At 49.9% G+C, this 17,388-nt stretch overlaps 6 protein-coding genes across 6 annotated transcripts; 4 read left to right on the top strand and 2 right to left on the bottom strand.

Moving 5' to 3' along the window:
• Positions 1-453: 453 nt before the first annotated feature.
• L3040_001876 (uncharacterized protein) lies at positions 454-1,884 on the top strand (the record flags this gene model as incomplete). Its single annotated transcript, XM_066156929.1, has 4 exons — positions 454-516; positions 584-863; positions 914-1,286; positions 1,335-1,884. 4 exons carry the CDS (start codon positions 454-456, stop codon positions 1,882-1,884), a joined length of 1,266 nt encoding a protein of 421 aa, XP_066012932.1.
• Positions 1,885-2,435: 551 nt separating this feature from the next.
• L3040_001875 (uncharacterized protein) lies at positions 2,436-3,845 on the top strand (the record flags this gene model as incomplete). The annotated part of the gene is made up of 2 exons (XM_066156928.1): positions 2,436-3,632; positions 3,732-3,845. The coding sequence occupies 2 exons, from the start codon at positions 2,436-2,438 to the stop codon at positions 3,843-3,845; spliced, it is 1,311 nt and encodes a 436-aa protein (XP_066012931.1).
• Positions 3,846-5,930: 2,085 nt separating this feature from the next.
• On the bottom strand, positions 5,931-7,945 carry L3040_001874 (uncharacterized protein; the record flags this gene model as incomplete). Its single annotated transcript, XM_007289560.2, has 6 exons — positions 5,931-6,538; positions 6,677-6,911; positions 7,002-7,193; positions 7,271-7,408; positions 7,686-7,841; positions 7,919-7,945. The coding sequence occupies 6 exons, from the start codon at positions 7,943-7,945 to the stop codon at positions 5,931-5,933; spliced, it is 1,356 nt and encodes a 451-aa protein (XP_007289622.2).
• A 1,930-nt stretch (positions 7,946-9,875) lies between these two features.
• Positions 9,876-10,571, top strand: L3040_001873 (uncharacterized protein; the record flags this gene model as incomplete). Its single annotated transcript, XM_007289561.1, has 1 exon — positions 9,876-10,571. One exon carries the CDS (start codon positions 9,876-9,878, stop codon positions 10,569-10,571), a length of 696 nt encoding a protein of 231 aa, XP_007289623.1.
• Positions 10,572-10,985: 414 nt separating this feature from the next.
• L3040_001872 (uncharacterized protein) lies at positions 10,986-14,279 on the bottom strand (the record flags this gene model as incomplete). Its single annotated transcript, XM_007289562.1, has 4 exons — positions 10,986-12,544; positions 12,597-12,937; positions 12,991-13,944; positions 13,996-14,279. The coding sequence occupies 4 exons, from the start codon at positions 14,277-14,279 to the stop codon at positions 10,986-10,988; spliced, it is 3,138 nt and encodes a 1,045-aa protein (XP_007289624.1).
• Positions 14,280-16,190: 1,911 nt separating this feature from the next.
• Positions 16,191-16,939, top strand: L3040_001871 (uncharacterized protein; the record flags this gene model as incomplete). The annotated part of the gene is made up of 5 exons (XM_066156926.1): positions 16,191-16,412; positions 16,466-16,657; positions 16,701-16,736; positions 16,803-16,864; positions 16,918-16,939. 5 exons carry the CDS (start codon positions 16,191-16,193, stop codon positions 16,937-16,939), a joined length of 534 nt encoding a protein of 177 aa, XP_066012930.1.
• Between the last annotated feature and the right edge of the window lie 449 nt (positions 16,940-17,388).

Below are 17,388 nucleotides of genomic sequence, written 5' to 3'. Positions count from 1 at the left end.
AGTCGGTCTCGGGTTTACGCGTCGATGATTACGCGCTGAACACTGGAGAGCGATGCGCAGCTAGGATGGCAACAATCGAGGGGAATGTTTGTTGACTTCCAATTACTTGGCACTTTTTTAAGGCGCTAAACCTCATTGGGAAAGTCCAGAATGGCCTCGGACTTTGACTTCACTGGATTTCTCCCAATCATCTTCAATGTTGCTGAGAAGCACGATCTATCACTTACTAGTGTAACCAAATACCTTTTCAACAAATTCGCTATATCAGATGGAATCGGGCTTCTGCATCCACTTTTTTACACTTAAAAATTAAGTTCGAGTGCCAGGATTCCACTTCACTAGCCACCATTATCGAGTGGCGTAAATTTCAAGCGATTTCGCAATCCAACGTTTACGACTCCCAACACCAGCAGTTTTATCTGAATCGGGCCGTGGCGTCCAGAATTCATTATCATGGGTGACGGTCCTTCTAGAAAGCTGGGCATACTGCAAGACCTGATACTGGTTCTCGTGTCCGTAAGTCTCGACACAGTCCAGCCTGGCCTCAGCCTTCCCACCTCGGCCCTGCTAACATCCGGGATAGAGTACGGCTATGTGGTTTGTAGCCAAAAGTATAGTTAACAGTCTGCCCTTGGGAACCGACCCGGAGAAAGAGCAACACGAGCAAGCTCGCGTCAGAGCTGCAGCCAACCTACGTCGACTAGACAGATCACGAAGGGAACACGACGACTCGGAGGATGAATCTGGACAAGGCACCGATGGGTCGCGGCGGCCGAGGAAAGAGGATTTGAATTTGGATCAATATGAGAGCCAGATAGCTATGGAAGTGGTGGCGCCGGAGGATATACCTGTGGGCTTTGACGGCATGTTGGAATTCACTTGGAACGGCCTTGCATGTGCTAATGGGTGGCAGATATTGGCGGCCTAGAGGACATTATCGAAGAACTCAAAGAGTCGGTTATATACCCTCTGACGATGCCTCATCTATACTCGCAATCCTCCTCGCTTCTCGCTGCCCCGTCCGGGGTACTACTTTACGGCCCCCCAGGTTGCGGGAAGACTATGCTTGCAAAGGCGCTGGCGCATGAGAGCGGAGCTTGCTTCATCAACCTGCATATCTCGACCTTGACGGAGAAGTGGTATGGAGACTCGAACAAGCTCGTACGAGCCGTGTTCTCTTTGGCAAGAAAATTACAACCGACTATTGTGTTTATCGATGAGATAGATGCAGTCCTTGGGCAGAGACGAAGTGGAGAACATGAGGCTAGTGGTATGGTCAAGGCCGAGTAAGTCGCCTCTCTCTAAAAAAAAAGACTGCCGCTGATAGAAGACAGGTTTATGACATTATGGGATGGTCTCACCTCTTCTAATGAAGTCGGTTTACCAGCACGAATATTGGTTCTCGGCGCAACGAACCGAATGCAGGACATCGATGAAGCAATTCTGAGAAGAATGCCCAAGAAATTCCCCGTATCTCTGCCATCGAACTCGCAGAGAAGGAGAATTCTGAAGCTCATTCTCAAAGACACCAAGACCGACCCAGAACAATTCGATCTCGAATACCTAACTCGCGTCATGGCTGGTATGTCAGGAAGTGATATTAAAGAAGCATGCAGAGACGCTGCTATGGCGCCAGTCCGAGAATTTATCAAGGAACAGAGGGAGCGCGGGGTAGCGATGTCGGGTGTAAAATCCGAGAATGTCCGTGGTGTAAGAACCGACGATTTCTTTGGGAGGAAAGGAGGTGGGCAAATAATCAAGGACAATCATGCATTTCACTCTGCAAAAAGTAAGAGTAAGCAGAAGGAAGCGGATTCAAGCGATGAATACGAGGATATTGATGAGGCGGCGGAAGCCCAAGGTCGAGGCAGTGTTGAGAACTAGATGCGGCTGTATCATAAGGGTATGGCGTTTGGAGTTGCGACACGGGGTAGACGCCACTACTCATATGCATAGTCATAGTCGGAATTTGAGCGAGAGAATGAAGATTTTGCCTCTAACAGCATTTGACGGTGCCCTTTTGAGCTCTGTTGCTTTCACCACTAAATCCTACCCACGATCATTCGGACTCTGACCACCACCACAATCAGTATCAGTGGCTTGTTGAAGTGTCGATGTTTTCCTCGCTAATTAGATACCAAGAAGTCACGCCCCAAGGCGTGATCATAGGTCTTGGACCCGCGATTTACCCCACGGGTGACGGTTGGTGAGACTCCGATTCAGGGCCGAGCAACAAAACATCGGAGTTCCTGGCTAAATAATTCGGTGCAACTCACAAAATCATAGAAATACACAAACATCATATCTGCAGCCTCAACTGTACCCGGACGAGCTCAACCTTGGTCCTCTCTACCTTTCTAATCCATCAATCGATAATCCTACCATCTCCCCTGTCAAAAAAAACTCACTCGCCGCCCTCACACCAAACATCAAAAATGTCTACACCGCCAGGGCCATCTGGCAAGCTCAATGCCCCAGGCAAAGCCTTCTCGCAGATAGATCTCGACGGCCATGATCTCCCTCCTTCACCCGCACCATCCAGTCCTCGAAATGGAAGAAAATATGCCCTGGCGACCGAATTGGTCTACACCGAGAGCAAGGACCAATACGGTGCCTCTAGCATGCCCATCTACCAGTCCGCCACCTTCAAACAGACCTCCGCCGGCGGTGGCAACGAATACGATTACACCCGGTCGGGCAACCCGACGAGGACCCATCTGGAGAGACATTTGGCGAAGATTATGAATGCATCGCGGGCCCTGGTCGTAGGGTCGGGTATGGGCGCGTTGGATGTCATTACACGGATTCTGAGGCCAGGAGATGAGGTTATCACAGGAGATGATCTTTATGGAGGAACCAATAGGCTCTTGACATATATGTCACAGAACCATGGTATTATTGTCCGCCATGTTGATACTACGAAACCCGAGACGGTCAGAGCTGTGGTGTCGCCCAAGACGGCTATGGTGCTTCTCGAGACGCCTACGAACCCACTTATTAAGATCGTGGACATACCCTCAATCTCGAAGATTGTGCATGACATGAACCAAAGCGCGTTAGTGGTGGTTGACAATACCATGCTGTCGCCTATGCTCTGTAACCCGCTAGAGCTGGGCGCCGATATTGTCTATGAATCCGGAACGAAGTACTTGTCCGGACATCACGATATCATGGCTGGAGTACTGGCTTTCAACGATCCGGCTATTGGCGACAAGATGTATTTCACCATCAACTCAACTGGCTGCGGACTGGCACCTAACGACGCTTTTCTGCTTATGAGAGGAATTAAGACTCTTGCTATCCGCATGGAGAAGCAGCAAGCTAACGCTCAACGCATCGCCGAATTCCTCGAGGGTCACGGGTTCCGCGTACGCTACCCAGGTCTCAAATCCCACCCACAGTACGATTTGCACTGGTCTATGGCCAGAGGCGCAGGAGCAGTTTTGTCTTTCGAGACGGGCGATGTAGCTCTCTCGGAGCGTATCGTAGAGGCTGCGAGGTTGTGGGGCATCAGTGTCAGTTTCGGGTGCGTCAACAGCTTGATCAGTATGCCATGCCAGATGAGCCACGCTAGTATCAGTGCCGAGACAAGAAAGGAGAGACAGATGCCGGAGGATATCATTAGGCTCTGCGTAGGAATTGAGGATGCAGACGATCTGATTGACGATTTGAGTAGAGCTGCAAGTATTTGATTCTCTAGGCGTCAGAACTTTCGCTAATGGTGTCAACAGCTCGTCCAAGCCGGAGCCGTCACAGTTACATTAGATGGTTTCCATGCCACGGGTCCCGCGAGCGCACTTGCAGATATCCCAATCGAGGAGTCCGATGCCGCTGCGGCACCCTGAAAGGGTCCTCGCGTATTTTTCAATTTGCATTTACCGGCGCAGGGGTTCTCGGCTGATGACAAGAAGGGAATCTGGCTCCCAAACAAAACTCATGATAATACTCCTCGTTGAAAAACCCTATACAAAAGGAACTTTAGACTTCTGTTTGTTTTCTTCTCGCCTCATGCCCCTTCGCTTGTATGCCCCAGATTGGCAACCTTACCCATCAGGAGGCCAAGACCCCTGGCGAGACCTGCAGTGAAGGCTCGTCGTACTCAACTACCGGTACTCACAGCGCTCTCTCACGAAGGGGCGCTAACCAGCATAAACCGCTTTGTCTCGGTACCGGTACTGCAAGGCAGCACATGCCGAATCGAGTGAGATGACAAGACAAGACACATACTCTCTCTCTCTCTCTCTCTCTTCACGCTCGTTCACCTTTCCTCCGCTTCTCCGCTCCTCAATTAATCAACAGGTATTAATGACTGAGTGACTTGCCTTCTTGTCGCATCTCACATTCGCATTGAAAAAAAAAAAGGGAAAAAAGGAAGAAGAAAAAAACATATTCATTCTCAAGAGGTTCAAGGCCAGACCTAACCTACTTTACGCTCATCTCCGATCCGACGGCGGTAATGTACATACGTACGTACTACCGCGATGGCCTGGCCCGGCGGCGTAACGTTTAGGGTGTGTTTGGCTCGCAGTTGCAGGTCCGTGCAACTGAGCAGTTGAGTTGATCCTATTTGAGTTGATCCTATTTTGAGTTGATCCTAAATAGGATCAACTCAACTTGATAGTAGAAGTTGCACGGACCAAGGCCTGTTTGGCTCGCAACTAGCAAATTGAATAGCAAACTGCTACTTAAGACTTGGAGAAAAAAATGAATTCGTTATAACAACTATTAATTATTTATCAATACAATAAACTCGATTAACAACGCTATTATACCGATCCCTTTGACTTCGAGATTTACTATTACGAAGGCCCTTTTTGCAAGTCTTTTTTTTTTTAAGTCTAATAAGGCTGCTAAGAAAAACTATTAAGGAACTTGTTATACGGAAAAAAAAAAAAAAAAAGGCGCGCAAAAGTCTTGAATGTATCGAAATCCTTTTCGAGTCCGACTAACTCTCAAGTTATTCTTGATTCGTAATAAGTGGCTTATCAGAAGCTCTTCTACGTATCAAAAGCTTGATAGATCGGAGGTACCGGTATGCTGAGGCGTTTTTGCGAAATTGTTTTTTATAATATTGAACGGCGGCGCAAGCTCTTAATTGCAGCGATGATCATCCCAATATTGCGATTCCGCAGATCGCGCTTTTTCACAATGGTTTTCGGAAAAAGGCATGATCAAAAGGTTACGTGGTGAAGAATTATTGAAAGGAAAAAGAGTATAGAATAAGAGGGGGAGGGAGGGGGGGGGGGGGCGAAAAAAGCTTGCAACTTAAGCTTGCAACTTGAGACTTGGAGCTTTTTGCTCCAAGTCCGATTTGTATGGTGCAACTGCAGTTGCAAGGTCAGATGCACACTTTGCGAGATTTATGAGCACGAGCCAAATAGATTGGAGCAATTCTTGCATCTTGACGTGCAACTTGGAGATGCAAGAATATTTTGGTGGTGCAACTTGGCTTGCATCTGCGAGCCAAACACACCCTAATTACCTAGTAGTGGAATGTCGCACGGCGGCGACTCTCGTCTACGTACTCTGTACATTTGGCGTCACATTCATCAGCTGCCCCTCTCCCCGTTGACTACCTGTATTCATACTACTCGGGACGGGCAATACCATGGCAAAGGGCTCAATCAACAACCGTTTCTCAGCCGGCACAAATATCATAAACATGAAGGGAACTTCGCTTGCTGTTTAGGCTGATGAAAACAAGCCGGGTCATCAATCATGGGGCTGTACTTGAGCAGGTTGGCTGTACCAAAACTGCATTGATACTAAAGCTATGTGCCTAAGACTGTGTTGGTGATCAGAGAAAAGAAGTATGGAGAAAATAAATGCAAGTCCTGACTCCTCCGCAGACCGCGAAATGGAAACAATAACCGATAAACAAGGCAAAGGGATAAAGCCATCCTATCAACCATCTGTGGGCACGCTCGAGGCTAATAGCCGCGTCCAGCCAGCCAGTCGTGCGCGCGAGCAAATCCATCCTGCGCTACGTACTGATGTTCCCAGCAATGCCCTGCGTTGGGAAGGCCATAGTACGTATAGTTGCTCGCTTGGGGGTAAAGAGCCTGCGTCTGCGCCAAAATACTCCATGAACCATTGCCGCAGTTTCCAGGCCCACCACCGATGAAGCCAAGCGAGCCACAGAAGACCACATCCTGCTGTCCAGTCATGACAAAAACAGATCCTTTGTAGCGACTGGCTGTAGGAATCAACGCTGAGGAAACAGCTTCTCCGAGGGTTAACGTGCCTCTGTTGAGGTAGTCTTGGTGGATGAATTCAGGATCATAGTTCGTTCCAGGAGGGCCATAGAAGAGCAGATATTCAACACCAGGCTCGGACGTCGGCAGAAGGTAGCCGACAGTCAGCGGGCCGTATGTGCTGGGTTGAACAAGTTGCGCCGGAAGGAGGCCAGCTGTGAGCGTGAAACCTGGTATGACGTTGATCCACGTTTTGCTGAAGCCAGTGAGGATAGTGGCATCGACATCGCTGGGGTATTGGACATTAAGAACATTCGCCATCAAAGATCCCATGCTGCAACCGACTGAGAGAAGTCCGAAGTTAGCATTGCCACGAATAGAAGAATCTGGGATTGGCAGGAATGTGATGGAAGATGATCATGCATCGACGCTCCGAAACCACACCAATGTGAGGGCTACTGAAGTATTAATGAAGTACTTACCATGGATGATCTTATCGAAGGCTCGTGGGAATGGAGAGCCACCTGCAGGGCCAGCTCGGATGAGCTGGATCATTTCGTGCACAGTCGCTGCCTGAGCTGGCATTTGGACTATGGTGACTCCATCAGGACGACTCGAGTTTCCATTACCTAGGCGATCGTATGCGAATGTAGGATAGCCTTGTTTGGAGGCATACGCAACCCAACTATACCGGTCGCCATCGTATGCAGGTGACCACTGCTAGAGTCAACCACTATACTGCGAGAAAGAGACAAGGACAGAAACACTGCCCTCCCTCAAATAGTCTTGTGAGTGATGAAGACTTACATAGTTGCGGTCGTACGTAGCAGGATGCGCGAGCAGCTGCAAGGTGTTGCTTCGAGAAGGGATGTTGACCTCAGGTTCACAGTATGTACCTCGGATGTCGTACGTCCCAAGAACTGTTAGGCCGAAGAAGAGGCCAACGACGCTTGATAGCAGGCCGACCTGTGAGCCCAAGTCGATGGTAGGACTGATGATCTGGAGAAGACTTCTGTCAGCATTGTTGTCGCTGCCCGACCGTTTCAATGATATTATGGAACAGGGCGGGTTCTTACAGAATTGTCGCAAGTAATAGTAACAGGAACAACGATCTCACGGCAGACAGGACCCCTCTTTTCCAAGGGAGAAGAGGTCGAGAGGGTGATGCTGAGCAGGACGATGGTCGAAGCCTGGAGGAAGTTGACGGGGTGGAGCTTCATGTTGTGTAGCAAGGGAATTGTTTTTGTTGTTGTACGATAGCAATCGTTGTCTGTATGAAGAGAGGTGTCTGTATACAGATCCAAAAGTGTGCAGTGGTTTCAAGTTTGAAGAGAGAAGAAGAGATGAGCGCGGTGGAAAGGAATCTATATAATATTCTTGAAGGCATCTGTTGCTCCTTCCTTCCCTCTCCCATTCCATTCCATCCATGGTCGCTGCCGCGACTGGCGATTGCATTATTTCCCTCATCTGATAAGGTTCCAAGAGATGGACAGTGATACATGTGAGATGCGTGGAAGTCTCGTTGTTGGTGTAGTTTTCGAGCTGATTTCCAATCGGATCTTGGAGGGTGGAAACTTGAAAGCATCGACGTCTCGGTGCCTCTGCCACCACCAGAACACGCTGATCCTCGAATACAGACCATATGACCTGAGATATCTCAGCGTCAAGTGGCAATCAAGAGTGCGAAGATGCTTCCTCGAGCTGATGGAGGACTCGATACTGACTTTTCGTGTATCCTTCGACGATGTCATGTAACTCAAGTGGCAGCTCCCAAAACAACCTTGCTGGAGATAAAAATCCAAAGACCTGGTTGGTGGGCCAGGTGGTCAAACCCAGCAGGAACAAGCATAAATAAACAGCAAATGTGGCCTACCATTCATTCGGGTCGAGTCCAGGCCGAGACGTGTACGACCTTGCAAGTCATGGTAGTGGATTCGGCCCGTCAACGAGTTGACGTACGCCAGGAAACACTTCATTGGATGCGGGGATTTCCGAAGATTTGGAACTCTTGCCCTTGTATCTTCTGTCGAAAGCAGATCTGGAATCTGAATGGTATTTCGCAGCCTATAGCAGGGGCGCGAATTTTTAGCAATATACGCGACGTCCGATCGACATAAATCTCGCCAATCGTTTACAGAAACCGTGGTATTCCCTTGCCTGAGTCTTGCATGAGTAGGAGATCTGGCATGGAATGGGATAGCGTTGATGTTTGCGCGTGAAAGATAGACTTGACTGAGTCCAATCTCGGAAAATGACCGCGAAGATTTCTCGCCATGATTTTGGTATCAAAATAACCGAGAACAAGGTAGCTCAGGTAAACACAGAACAAAAACCAACACTATGGCTCGGATGAAGGTCCCTGGGTAATGTGAGGCTAAGAAAAGAGAGCAATTCAACACACAAAGAGAACTATCCAAATCAGGAGTATCATAATATAACAGTGCTTGCAAGAAAAAAAAAAAAGATCAAGATCCAGCGCTGGAATACGACACGTCTGTATCTCGCAACTCTACTAGACGATGCTCGTCTCCACTTGGGAGCAGCAACCTGATCCCCGAACGGCGTTGGTGTCCAGATGTAGCGTCCAAACACCATGATGCCGTATTCTCGTAACCTCAGGCTGGCTGCATGCACCCTTTTGAGGTTCTTCCCAGTAACGAAGCCATTGAATACGGCTTCTCCATGAGCGGAAATCTCAAGGTGCCGAAAGATGGATTAGCACCGCGATGTAAAAGTAGTAGTGCCACTATGGACGTATCTCCGCGGAGCGCACCAATTATCTATTTGCGATAAGATGCCATCATGCGACCAAGTGACCAGGAAAACGAACAAGCACTCTTGCCAGGCCACCCCCTGCGCGAACAGACAGCTCGCTTACTCCGTAGGATTGTTGACGACTTCCGTATTACTTCACTTAGAGTTACCGCCATTTCTCCATGTGCTTCATGCTCGCATGCTTCTGCTTCTGTCAACGTACAGGTGACACGTAGCACAACAGAAGTTAGAACAGAGCTACTACTGTAGGTAGGGCTGTGTGACCTCCTGTCTCGGATGGCTAAGACCCGACAAGTATCCAGCCGCCCATGGGATCCCTCCTCTGCGAATAGCGAGACCGACTTGTGAACTTTCACTTTTACTACTACCTTTCTTCACCAACCCCTCTTGCCCAGAAGTACTACTATAAGATATAAAATATTTATGGGGTAGTGGGGGGGGGGGGGGGGGGAGGAACGGATACCAAGCGGATCAGCAGAGATATACAACTTTAATAAACTGGTTGCGCGTTGCGAGTGGGTTTCCCGCCCTACGAAAGCATATCGTAAAGAAATAAGGGGATGGGCGAAAACGAATACGGCTATCATGCGGTGTGTGAGAATTAAAACATACTACGTACGTACAACGTACATAAGGTCAGCGTTTATCAGAAGCTCATGGAGGATGCTTTGAATGGTTGCATGTTCTCTTACTTTTGCTAGCACATCGGAATCACTACTGCACGGTCGGGGTACTTAGTACATACCTACAGCCAGCCACCAAACTGGCATCTATAAATCTCTCCAGAAAACCATCTAACCACAACCATTGTTCCCTCTCCTTCTTTCACATATCATACATACCATACACATCATAACAAGGCAAAAGCCGATCGAGACCAGAGCCGAGAACGACCGACCGGAAAACATGACCATGACTCCCAACCTCGACTTCCAGAACGTGAGTCTGGCACTCTGCCTTACCGTCTGCGCGACTCTCTCGTATTTCACCGTCAAGTCTCCGAACCCGCCCCCCAAGAATCCCTACCCCAAAGACCGGCTCGCGAAGAAGATGGCCACCGTGCACTGGCGCCGCTACGCCCTGATGTCGCTGTGGTGCTACCACATCCTCCTGACCCTCTTCCCCGAGAACCGCTCCAGCTTCTGCCTCAACCCCGACCTCCTGAACAAGGACCTGTTCACCTGGAGCTCGTACACCGTCGTGTTCGTAATCGCCGTGCTGGTCGCGGCCCCGATCCGCCTCCTGTGCTTTGCCCAGCTGGGGGAGAACTTCACGTTTGAGCTCGCCAAGCCGAAGAAGCTCATACAGACGGGCTTTTACCGATACGTGCAGCACCCTTCGTACCCGCCACTGCTCGTGATCCTGACGGCGATATTCGTCGTCGTGCAGAGGCCCGATGCGGCCCCGGCTTGTTTCATGCCGTCGGCCCTCGTTCGAATGAAAGGGGTGACTGCCGTTGCCGGGTTCTTCATGGTGGGATTGGAATACTACAGTCTGGCGCAGAGAGTTCAGGATGAGGAGGAGATGTTGCGACAGGAGTTTGGGAAAGAGTGGGAGGCTTACAGTCGTAAAACCAAAAGATTCATTCCCGGGATCTGGTAGTGGGTGGTGAAGCCGGTGGGGGTGGCTCGGGGTAGATAGGCGGTCGCGATCTGTACGACTCCAAAATATGAGAGGTAGTAGACGGTCCATCGTCTAGATCTTCAACCCGAACTTCAAGATAATCGTCGTTGAAGCAATGTGGAAAGGATACGTGGGTTACCGTATCAAAAGCACAAAGTTTGCTGCATAGCATGTCATTAACAGAGTGAGGTATCCGAAACGCAGAGCAGAAGAATTCCTTCCTGGGTATACCAATGCATACATCAAACAAACCTCCGCGCCATATATTTCTTTGTTTTTTTGCACTCCACTTCCCCCTCCCCAGCCATGCCAATTGCCACCAGAGATGTAGAAATACAGCAATGAAATCAATGTACAGCCAGTCATGCACACATAAACCCATATTATATCGTATCACATCTGGCCTCCAATTAAGGAGATGCAATTGTTCAGCAGATTCGCTGCCTCTTGAAGTAATTCCCACCTCGTTTTCTCAAACACAGCGCGGAGAACCATCAGCATGCCGCTGCAGCCGTTGAACCCCCTGATGGACTTCAGCTCTTCTGGCGAGCGGACGCTGCTGAGTCTGCGGAGGTATGAGCGCATGTCACGGACTTGCTCCTCGAAGTCGTAGATCGCGGGCATAGGAGCCGTTGTAGGGCCCTCAAGGGCGAAGCCGTAAGACCAGACGATCAGAGCGGCAAAGTACATCACCCAAGGTCGGTTCAGCAACACATCGTCCCGCGCGGAATAGTTGAATGGTGGATCGCTGAAGCCAGCCCGATTGCTCGTCGACGACGATTCCTCGGGAAGGAGAACGGTGCAGAGGAATCGCAGAGCATACCATGTGGCGTCCCGGGCTTTGGCGGACGGAGCCCATGTATCCTTCATTCTGCGTTGGGCATTGTTTAGATCCTGGGAGCCGATCGTGCGGCCAAGAAGCCGCTTTGCTCTGGCAAATATCTGACATTCGACTATGTCAACATGCATTGCCATGTGAGCTAAATGGTGTAGGACAATTCTGCCCTGAAATACTATATTGTCTTCTTTCCTGTCCAAATACGGCCCAGGAATCTTGTCTGAAGTCCGAGTCAAGGACCTGTCAAAGTCTTGCATCCAGAGGTCGAAAGCTCTGGTGAGAGATCCTCTCCATTTATCTCTTCCTCCAAGAGCTTGTGAAACTCCGAGAGAATTCACCTGGAGATCTCGTTGGTTCATATGCCAGCTCACACTGAGAAGACCAGCCATAAGAATTGTTCTTCCAAATGAGTTGGTGCGCACCTCTTGCGCGTTGAGGGTACGCTTGAGGCCTTCCAAGAAAGATATTGGCTTCACCCCATTAGCATGAAGATTGGCCTCAATTCTACCGACCTCGGCACTATTTGTAGCGGACCAAAGAGTTTCATCACAAGGAAGAGGAAGTCTCATTTCGTGAGCGACCATGACTGTAGAATGACCGAACATGGTTGCATGAGTCGAATCGATCACAAATGCAGCGAATGCAGCTCTACGCGTTGCCTCATTCGTGATCCAGTGGTTCCACCATTCGTCGGGAGTATTAACTCCTGATGTGGAGGACTGGCGGGAGCTGTGTGGTCCTTGCTTGTCATCCCGGACACTAGGGGGAGAATCGAGAGCAGACCTGCCAATGAGTGAACTTCCGCGGCGCATTAAAGTTATAGTAGTGGCATGATGAATGTGAGCTCTCTCGTGTGAGGCTCTTGTTGAGTACATTTTCTCATATAACTCCAGAAGGAGTAGAGCTTGAAAAACCCATAATTTCGCCGGAGGGCTGAAGTGATGGTCGTTGAAGATCTCCCCTCTGAGGTGCCAGGCTAGGAAATTCGAAAGCTCAGCACCTGCTTGGGTGACCTCGTAGCCATGGATCTTATCCAGACAAGAAGCCCCAATGGCCATCATAGCCACCAAAAGAAGATTCGGAGTCTTGTCTGGGGAGAAGGTGGGTTTGTGCACTGGTCTTTATCAGTAGTGGTATCAGGGGAATTTTTGAACAGATTGACTTACATATCGGAACTTGCTCGCTGAAATGGTACCAGTAGCTTCCTATATAGGTTTGCATCATTTTGCGACTCAGCAAGTGGCTGTGATTGCCACGATCACCCTCGAGCAGAGCCTCCTTCTGCCTGGCAACTGGCGCATGAGCCCCTTCGTTGAAGCGTTCCTTGATCAGGTCGACTATCTGCTGACTCTTCTCTTCGGAAAGCACTGTTTCCGGAAGGCTGGTATCGAGTAAGCTAGTAACAGCCATCGGATGGTGGGACTGCTGGCTCGCGGGGAAGAAACCGCCAAAGTTAATATCGTGGGGGGTGAAATGTGCGAAGTATTGATTTTGGTTATCCGCATAGCTGAGCATGATTAGCACCAAACCACGCTTCGACAAGACAAGATGATTACTAACTTCGCGTATCCTGGTTGACCCATCTGGCCAACCGGTGAGGAATTCTCCAACTGCTGACCACTAAAGAGATATGCAACAAAATCCTCCGGGATGGCAAAAGGGGAACGGTTGTAACCTTCACCACCAAAAACAGGCATCGTATTCGGAACAGCCATCTGATCTAGTAGCATCATATCTGGACCGGATTGTGCGTGGTGGGTAGCTTCACTCGAATAGTCGGTTGGCATGGAAGCGGTATATGATGGTTCCGACTCTTGACTAGGTGCAATGGCAGTGGGCGTTGTAGAAAATCCAGGAGGAGGCAATGTGAAAGGAGTGAAGTTTTGCTGGCTGACGTACGGTTGTGGACTGGGCTGGCTATTGTGGTAGGCGGGATTGCCAGAAGTAGAAGACAACAGCCCGTAAGGCCCTACGTTGTTCTGCAAAGGAGTTCTTGAGAATTGAACTGGCTTAGAATCAGAAACACCAAAGCTCGCGTGACGCTGAGGTCTGGCACCTGGAGTCATGCTTGGTGTCCCGTGTTGGGGCAGGCTATCGCCGTTCGAGCGTTTGAAATCCCGTCCTTGAAAAGTTTCTGTTCCGCTTGAGGAGGAAGCAGTGCCGGAATAAGTTCCAGAGGAAAGGACAGTTGCGGGGGAATAGGAGCTGGGGTTGGGCTCTTGTGGTGACTGGTGTTGAAGCTGGTTGGCTGGTGGTTTGATCCCAGCGAGATTCGGCCTCATGACTTCAGGCGATTTGGAGCCATGTTTTGAAAAAGGTTGTCCTGGTTCTGCCGTTGGCGAGGAAGTATGGTTATGGCCTAGCATAGAATCTTTTCGGTGTAGTTGGGAACCTTTAGCAGTGTGACGATCCCGGTGCCTGTTACATAAGTCTTGACGAACAAATGTACGGGAACAGTCAGGGAAGTCACAGTTGTAGATCTGCTTGGGCGTATGGTTTAGTTGATGACGATAACTATGCCGTGTTAGTGAAAGCGTATATACTCGATGAGTCCGGTCTACTAACAGATGCTCGGCTCTGGAGTAACTCTTTCCGCAGCCGTCCTGAGGACACTCGAACTTCTTGTCCAACCCCTTACGACTCCTACGGCGCTTTCTAGTTGGCCCTTCTGTTCCAGATGAGTGTTCGTCTACCCCTTCGCCCGGAGAAGCTTCCCTGTTGCCATCTTCGTCCTTGTCCTGACGACTTCTACCACGGCCACGATTCTTATCCCCCGGCACTGGCTTTGGCCTCCGTTGGAAAGAAGGGTCGTGAAGTGGAGGTCTGCCAGGCGTATCCATCTGATTCATGATGGTATTCGTTTTAAAATCAAGGGACTGTGCTGCCAGGACTGAAGTCATGTTCCCAGAATCGTTGTAGGTTTGCCGAGTAGCGAAGTTTTCTAAATGAATGGGATTTGATGCAGAACCACCTCTTGCGGCGCACTGGAGGGTGGATTGGGGTTACATCTATGAGGCTCGGCGAAGTCAGATAGATACAAACTGACTCTTTGGAGGAGTGGAGGGGTGGAGGGGTAGAAGGGCGAGCTTTGAGACGGCGGGAGACGCAGTGAGAAGAGCAAAGATGAGCACCGACTTACGCTATTTGGGGGGCAAGTTTTGACAAGTATATACAGACATCAGATGCGACCAACGCAAGTGATTGTAGGCGTCCTTGAATCCCCTAATCGACCGGATTATTGAATCGGTACTCGGTCATGCCGGAGAAATATCTCTATGCCAGCGCGATGTCCAGATGGAGGACGGGGTGCGGTCGGTCGTACAGCTGAACGCGAATCTGGAAGATGAATAGATGTGATGTGGTGCACTACGATACGATACGCAGAAAGCTCGAGTGCAAGCGCAGGCTGTTGGATTGGTAGGGTTTTCCTTGAAAGTTTGGAAAAACCCAAGACGGAACGGACAGAGCGTGGGGGAGGGGTGGTTTGTGGGCTTCTGACTTTCTTAGTTCCTGGTCCGGGCCGGGAGCGGGATCCAGCCTATTTATGGGGGGTAGCGTACCAGTCGATGAAGTTGTATGTGTACCTATGTATGCGTATATATATATATATATAAATATATGTATGTATGTATATGTCGTTGAGAGGTAGAGGTGGAGCTAGAGAGGGAGGGCGAGGGCGAGGGCGAGGAAGGACGAGGACGAGGACGAGGACGAGAGGCGAGGACGAGAGGCGAGGAGAGGTAATCGATCAATCGTGAGCCGGCCACCGCGCAATTACAGTAGAGTACCGGTAGGGAGGTACCAGTGGCACAAGAGACTGTCCTCGTGTTTACTTTCATAGTCTCTGACCGTTATGTGCATGCATGCATGTAGGCGTACATGTCATATCATCACTTTTCGCCTGGGCAGTCGACTGCACTTTGTACTTATTACAATTATCGACCAGCCAAAGGCACTTCGGGGCACATATAAATACCAGTAGCGCCTCTAGATTGTCTAGACATCGTTCTGTAGATGCCTTAGGAGACTCGGTCGCCACCTCTCGTAACCCCGTCCGCGTGGATGGTCAGGCAGAGCAGATAAGCTGTAACTTGTAACGACGACCTGGGCGTTGTGTGGAGAAGAACGTCTCGATTGCGTACCAAGATCCATGGCACCGTAGGGTCACCTACCGCTAGGTACACCCACCCTCCGAGATACATCATAAACACATCACAAAAGACCCTTGGCGCATGTACGCGAGTGGCGAGTCTCGAGTCTCGAGTCTCGAGTCTCGATGATGTGATGCTTCGGGCAGGAGGCTGATAGAGTACCCTACCGGTAGACAGACCGACGACCATGAAAGCAAGCGATATGTAGGTATTTGGATATTTGAATATTGAATTTTGAATATTGAATATTGAATATTGGGTCGTTGGTACCGGTACTGGACTGGACATACCGAACACAACACAGACATGGCCAAGGGGGGCTCGGTGATTCCGCACTCCGGTACGGATCAACCGGATCAACGTTCCTCCTGGAGTACAGTAAGTACCGGTACCTTTGGAGCTCGGCCCGACGGTGAAACGGCGCCCCAAAGCAAAAGCTACCTCCGGTAGGTACTCTCTACGCCGACTTACCCATTCATTCTCCCCGCCCCTCTTCGCCCTCTCTTCGCAAGCAAAGACAACGAAAACCAGCTTTCATTCGTTCTGCCATAGAAAGCGCATCCTGAACATCTAACCCTGAATTGGACTCTCGGAGCCCCAAAATCTGGCATGGCTCCTCCAAAATCAAAGCCGCAGCCCGACGATTCCAGGTCCGAAGCGTCGAGCACGAAGGAGAAGGCTGGCTCCCACTCTGCGAATGCGAATGGTAAAGGTCGACGCGTGGCAGGAAACGCAGCAGGAGGAAGTTCCTTGAAAGATGTCATCACTGCAGGAACCAGTGGCATAGGTGGAGGTGCCTCGGCGACAGCTGTGGCAGAGTCAAGTTCTGGTGTAAGTGGAGGCTAGCAAGCAGTCGCTGAAGCTCCGCTGAATAGTGTCTGCAGATCCAATGGTCGTCGTTCGACTCGTCCGTCCTTCATGGCTACCGATACGACTACCGTCTGAACACACCCGCAGCATTCAAAACATCCTACAACCAACTTGTCCTTGCTCGATCACCCATCGGCCGAATGTCGCCCACAATGGCCCGGAGGAAGGGGCAACGAAGGCAGAGCAAAGAACAGCTGGCGAACACTGTGAGGAAACACTTCAATGGCATGGGAATCGCGGAGAATGAAGTTGTGGTGGACTTCTTGTATAAGGTCCGATGGCAAGGTAAGATCCATAATAGCGCTATTTGCGAATAGCTTTTATGCAATTCAATAAGCTAACTTGACCCAGACAAGAATTTCCGCATGCGCTTTTCACCTCAGCGACCTCGATGACACTACTGTTGATGCTAGGTGGGTGGGCCATGGCGTATATCTGGTTTGGCGTTGCTGAGAATCCCCTCGAGGCTGAGTCGATGGATGGCGTAAAGTTTTGGCTAGGCGTTGGAATATTATCAGCCATTTCGAGGTGCATATCAGTATAAGATTCAAGTGAGATGGATAAGGCGACGCTTAGGCTAAAGGGACGAAGACGTGTTTGGGTGGATCTTGGAGCTAACATGGGAAGTTTGGATTGCCACAAGGCTGGGTCTACGTATTGGACAGCGAGGCTGACGGTTTTTTCTCGCGTTTCGTAATTGCAGTAACTGAAAGAATAGGTATTGCTGCTTTCAGCTGTACAGTAGAACTGTGAATGCATGTATCACCAACACTCCTCCCGCTTCGTACGAAGCTGATAAATGAATTTGTTGGTCTCGCGATCGCATATTGAGTCGTAGAGTAGGGTTTGAGGCAGGCTGAGAACATACTCCGTAGAAGATCGAAGCTTCTTGTCGCATCTGGATACGTCCGTGCACTGGCTTCCGCCAATCAGAACG

This window comes from Drepanopeziza brunnea (genome assembly GCF_022702325.1).
Source record: "Drepanopeziza brunnea f. sp. 'multigermtubi' strain 214-2 chromosome Unknown ctg2, whole genome shotgun sequence".
NCBI classification, from domain to species: Eukaryota; Fungi; Ascomycota; class Leotiomycetes; order Helotiales; family Drepanopezizaceae; genus Drepanopeziza; species Drepanopeziza brunnea.
The sequence above is the reverse complement of the archived record's forward strand: the minus strand, read 5'-3'. Positions and strand labels throughout refer to the sequence as shown.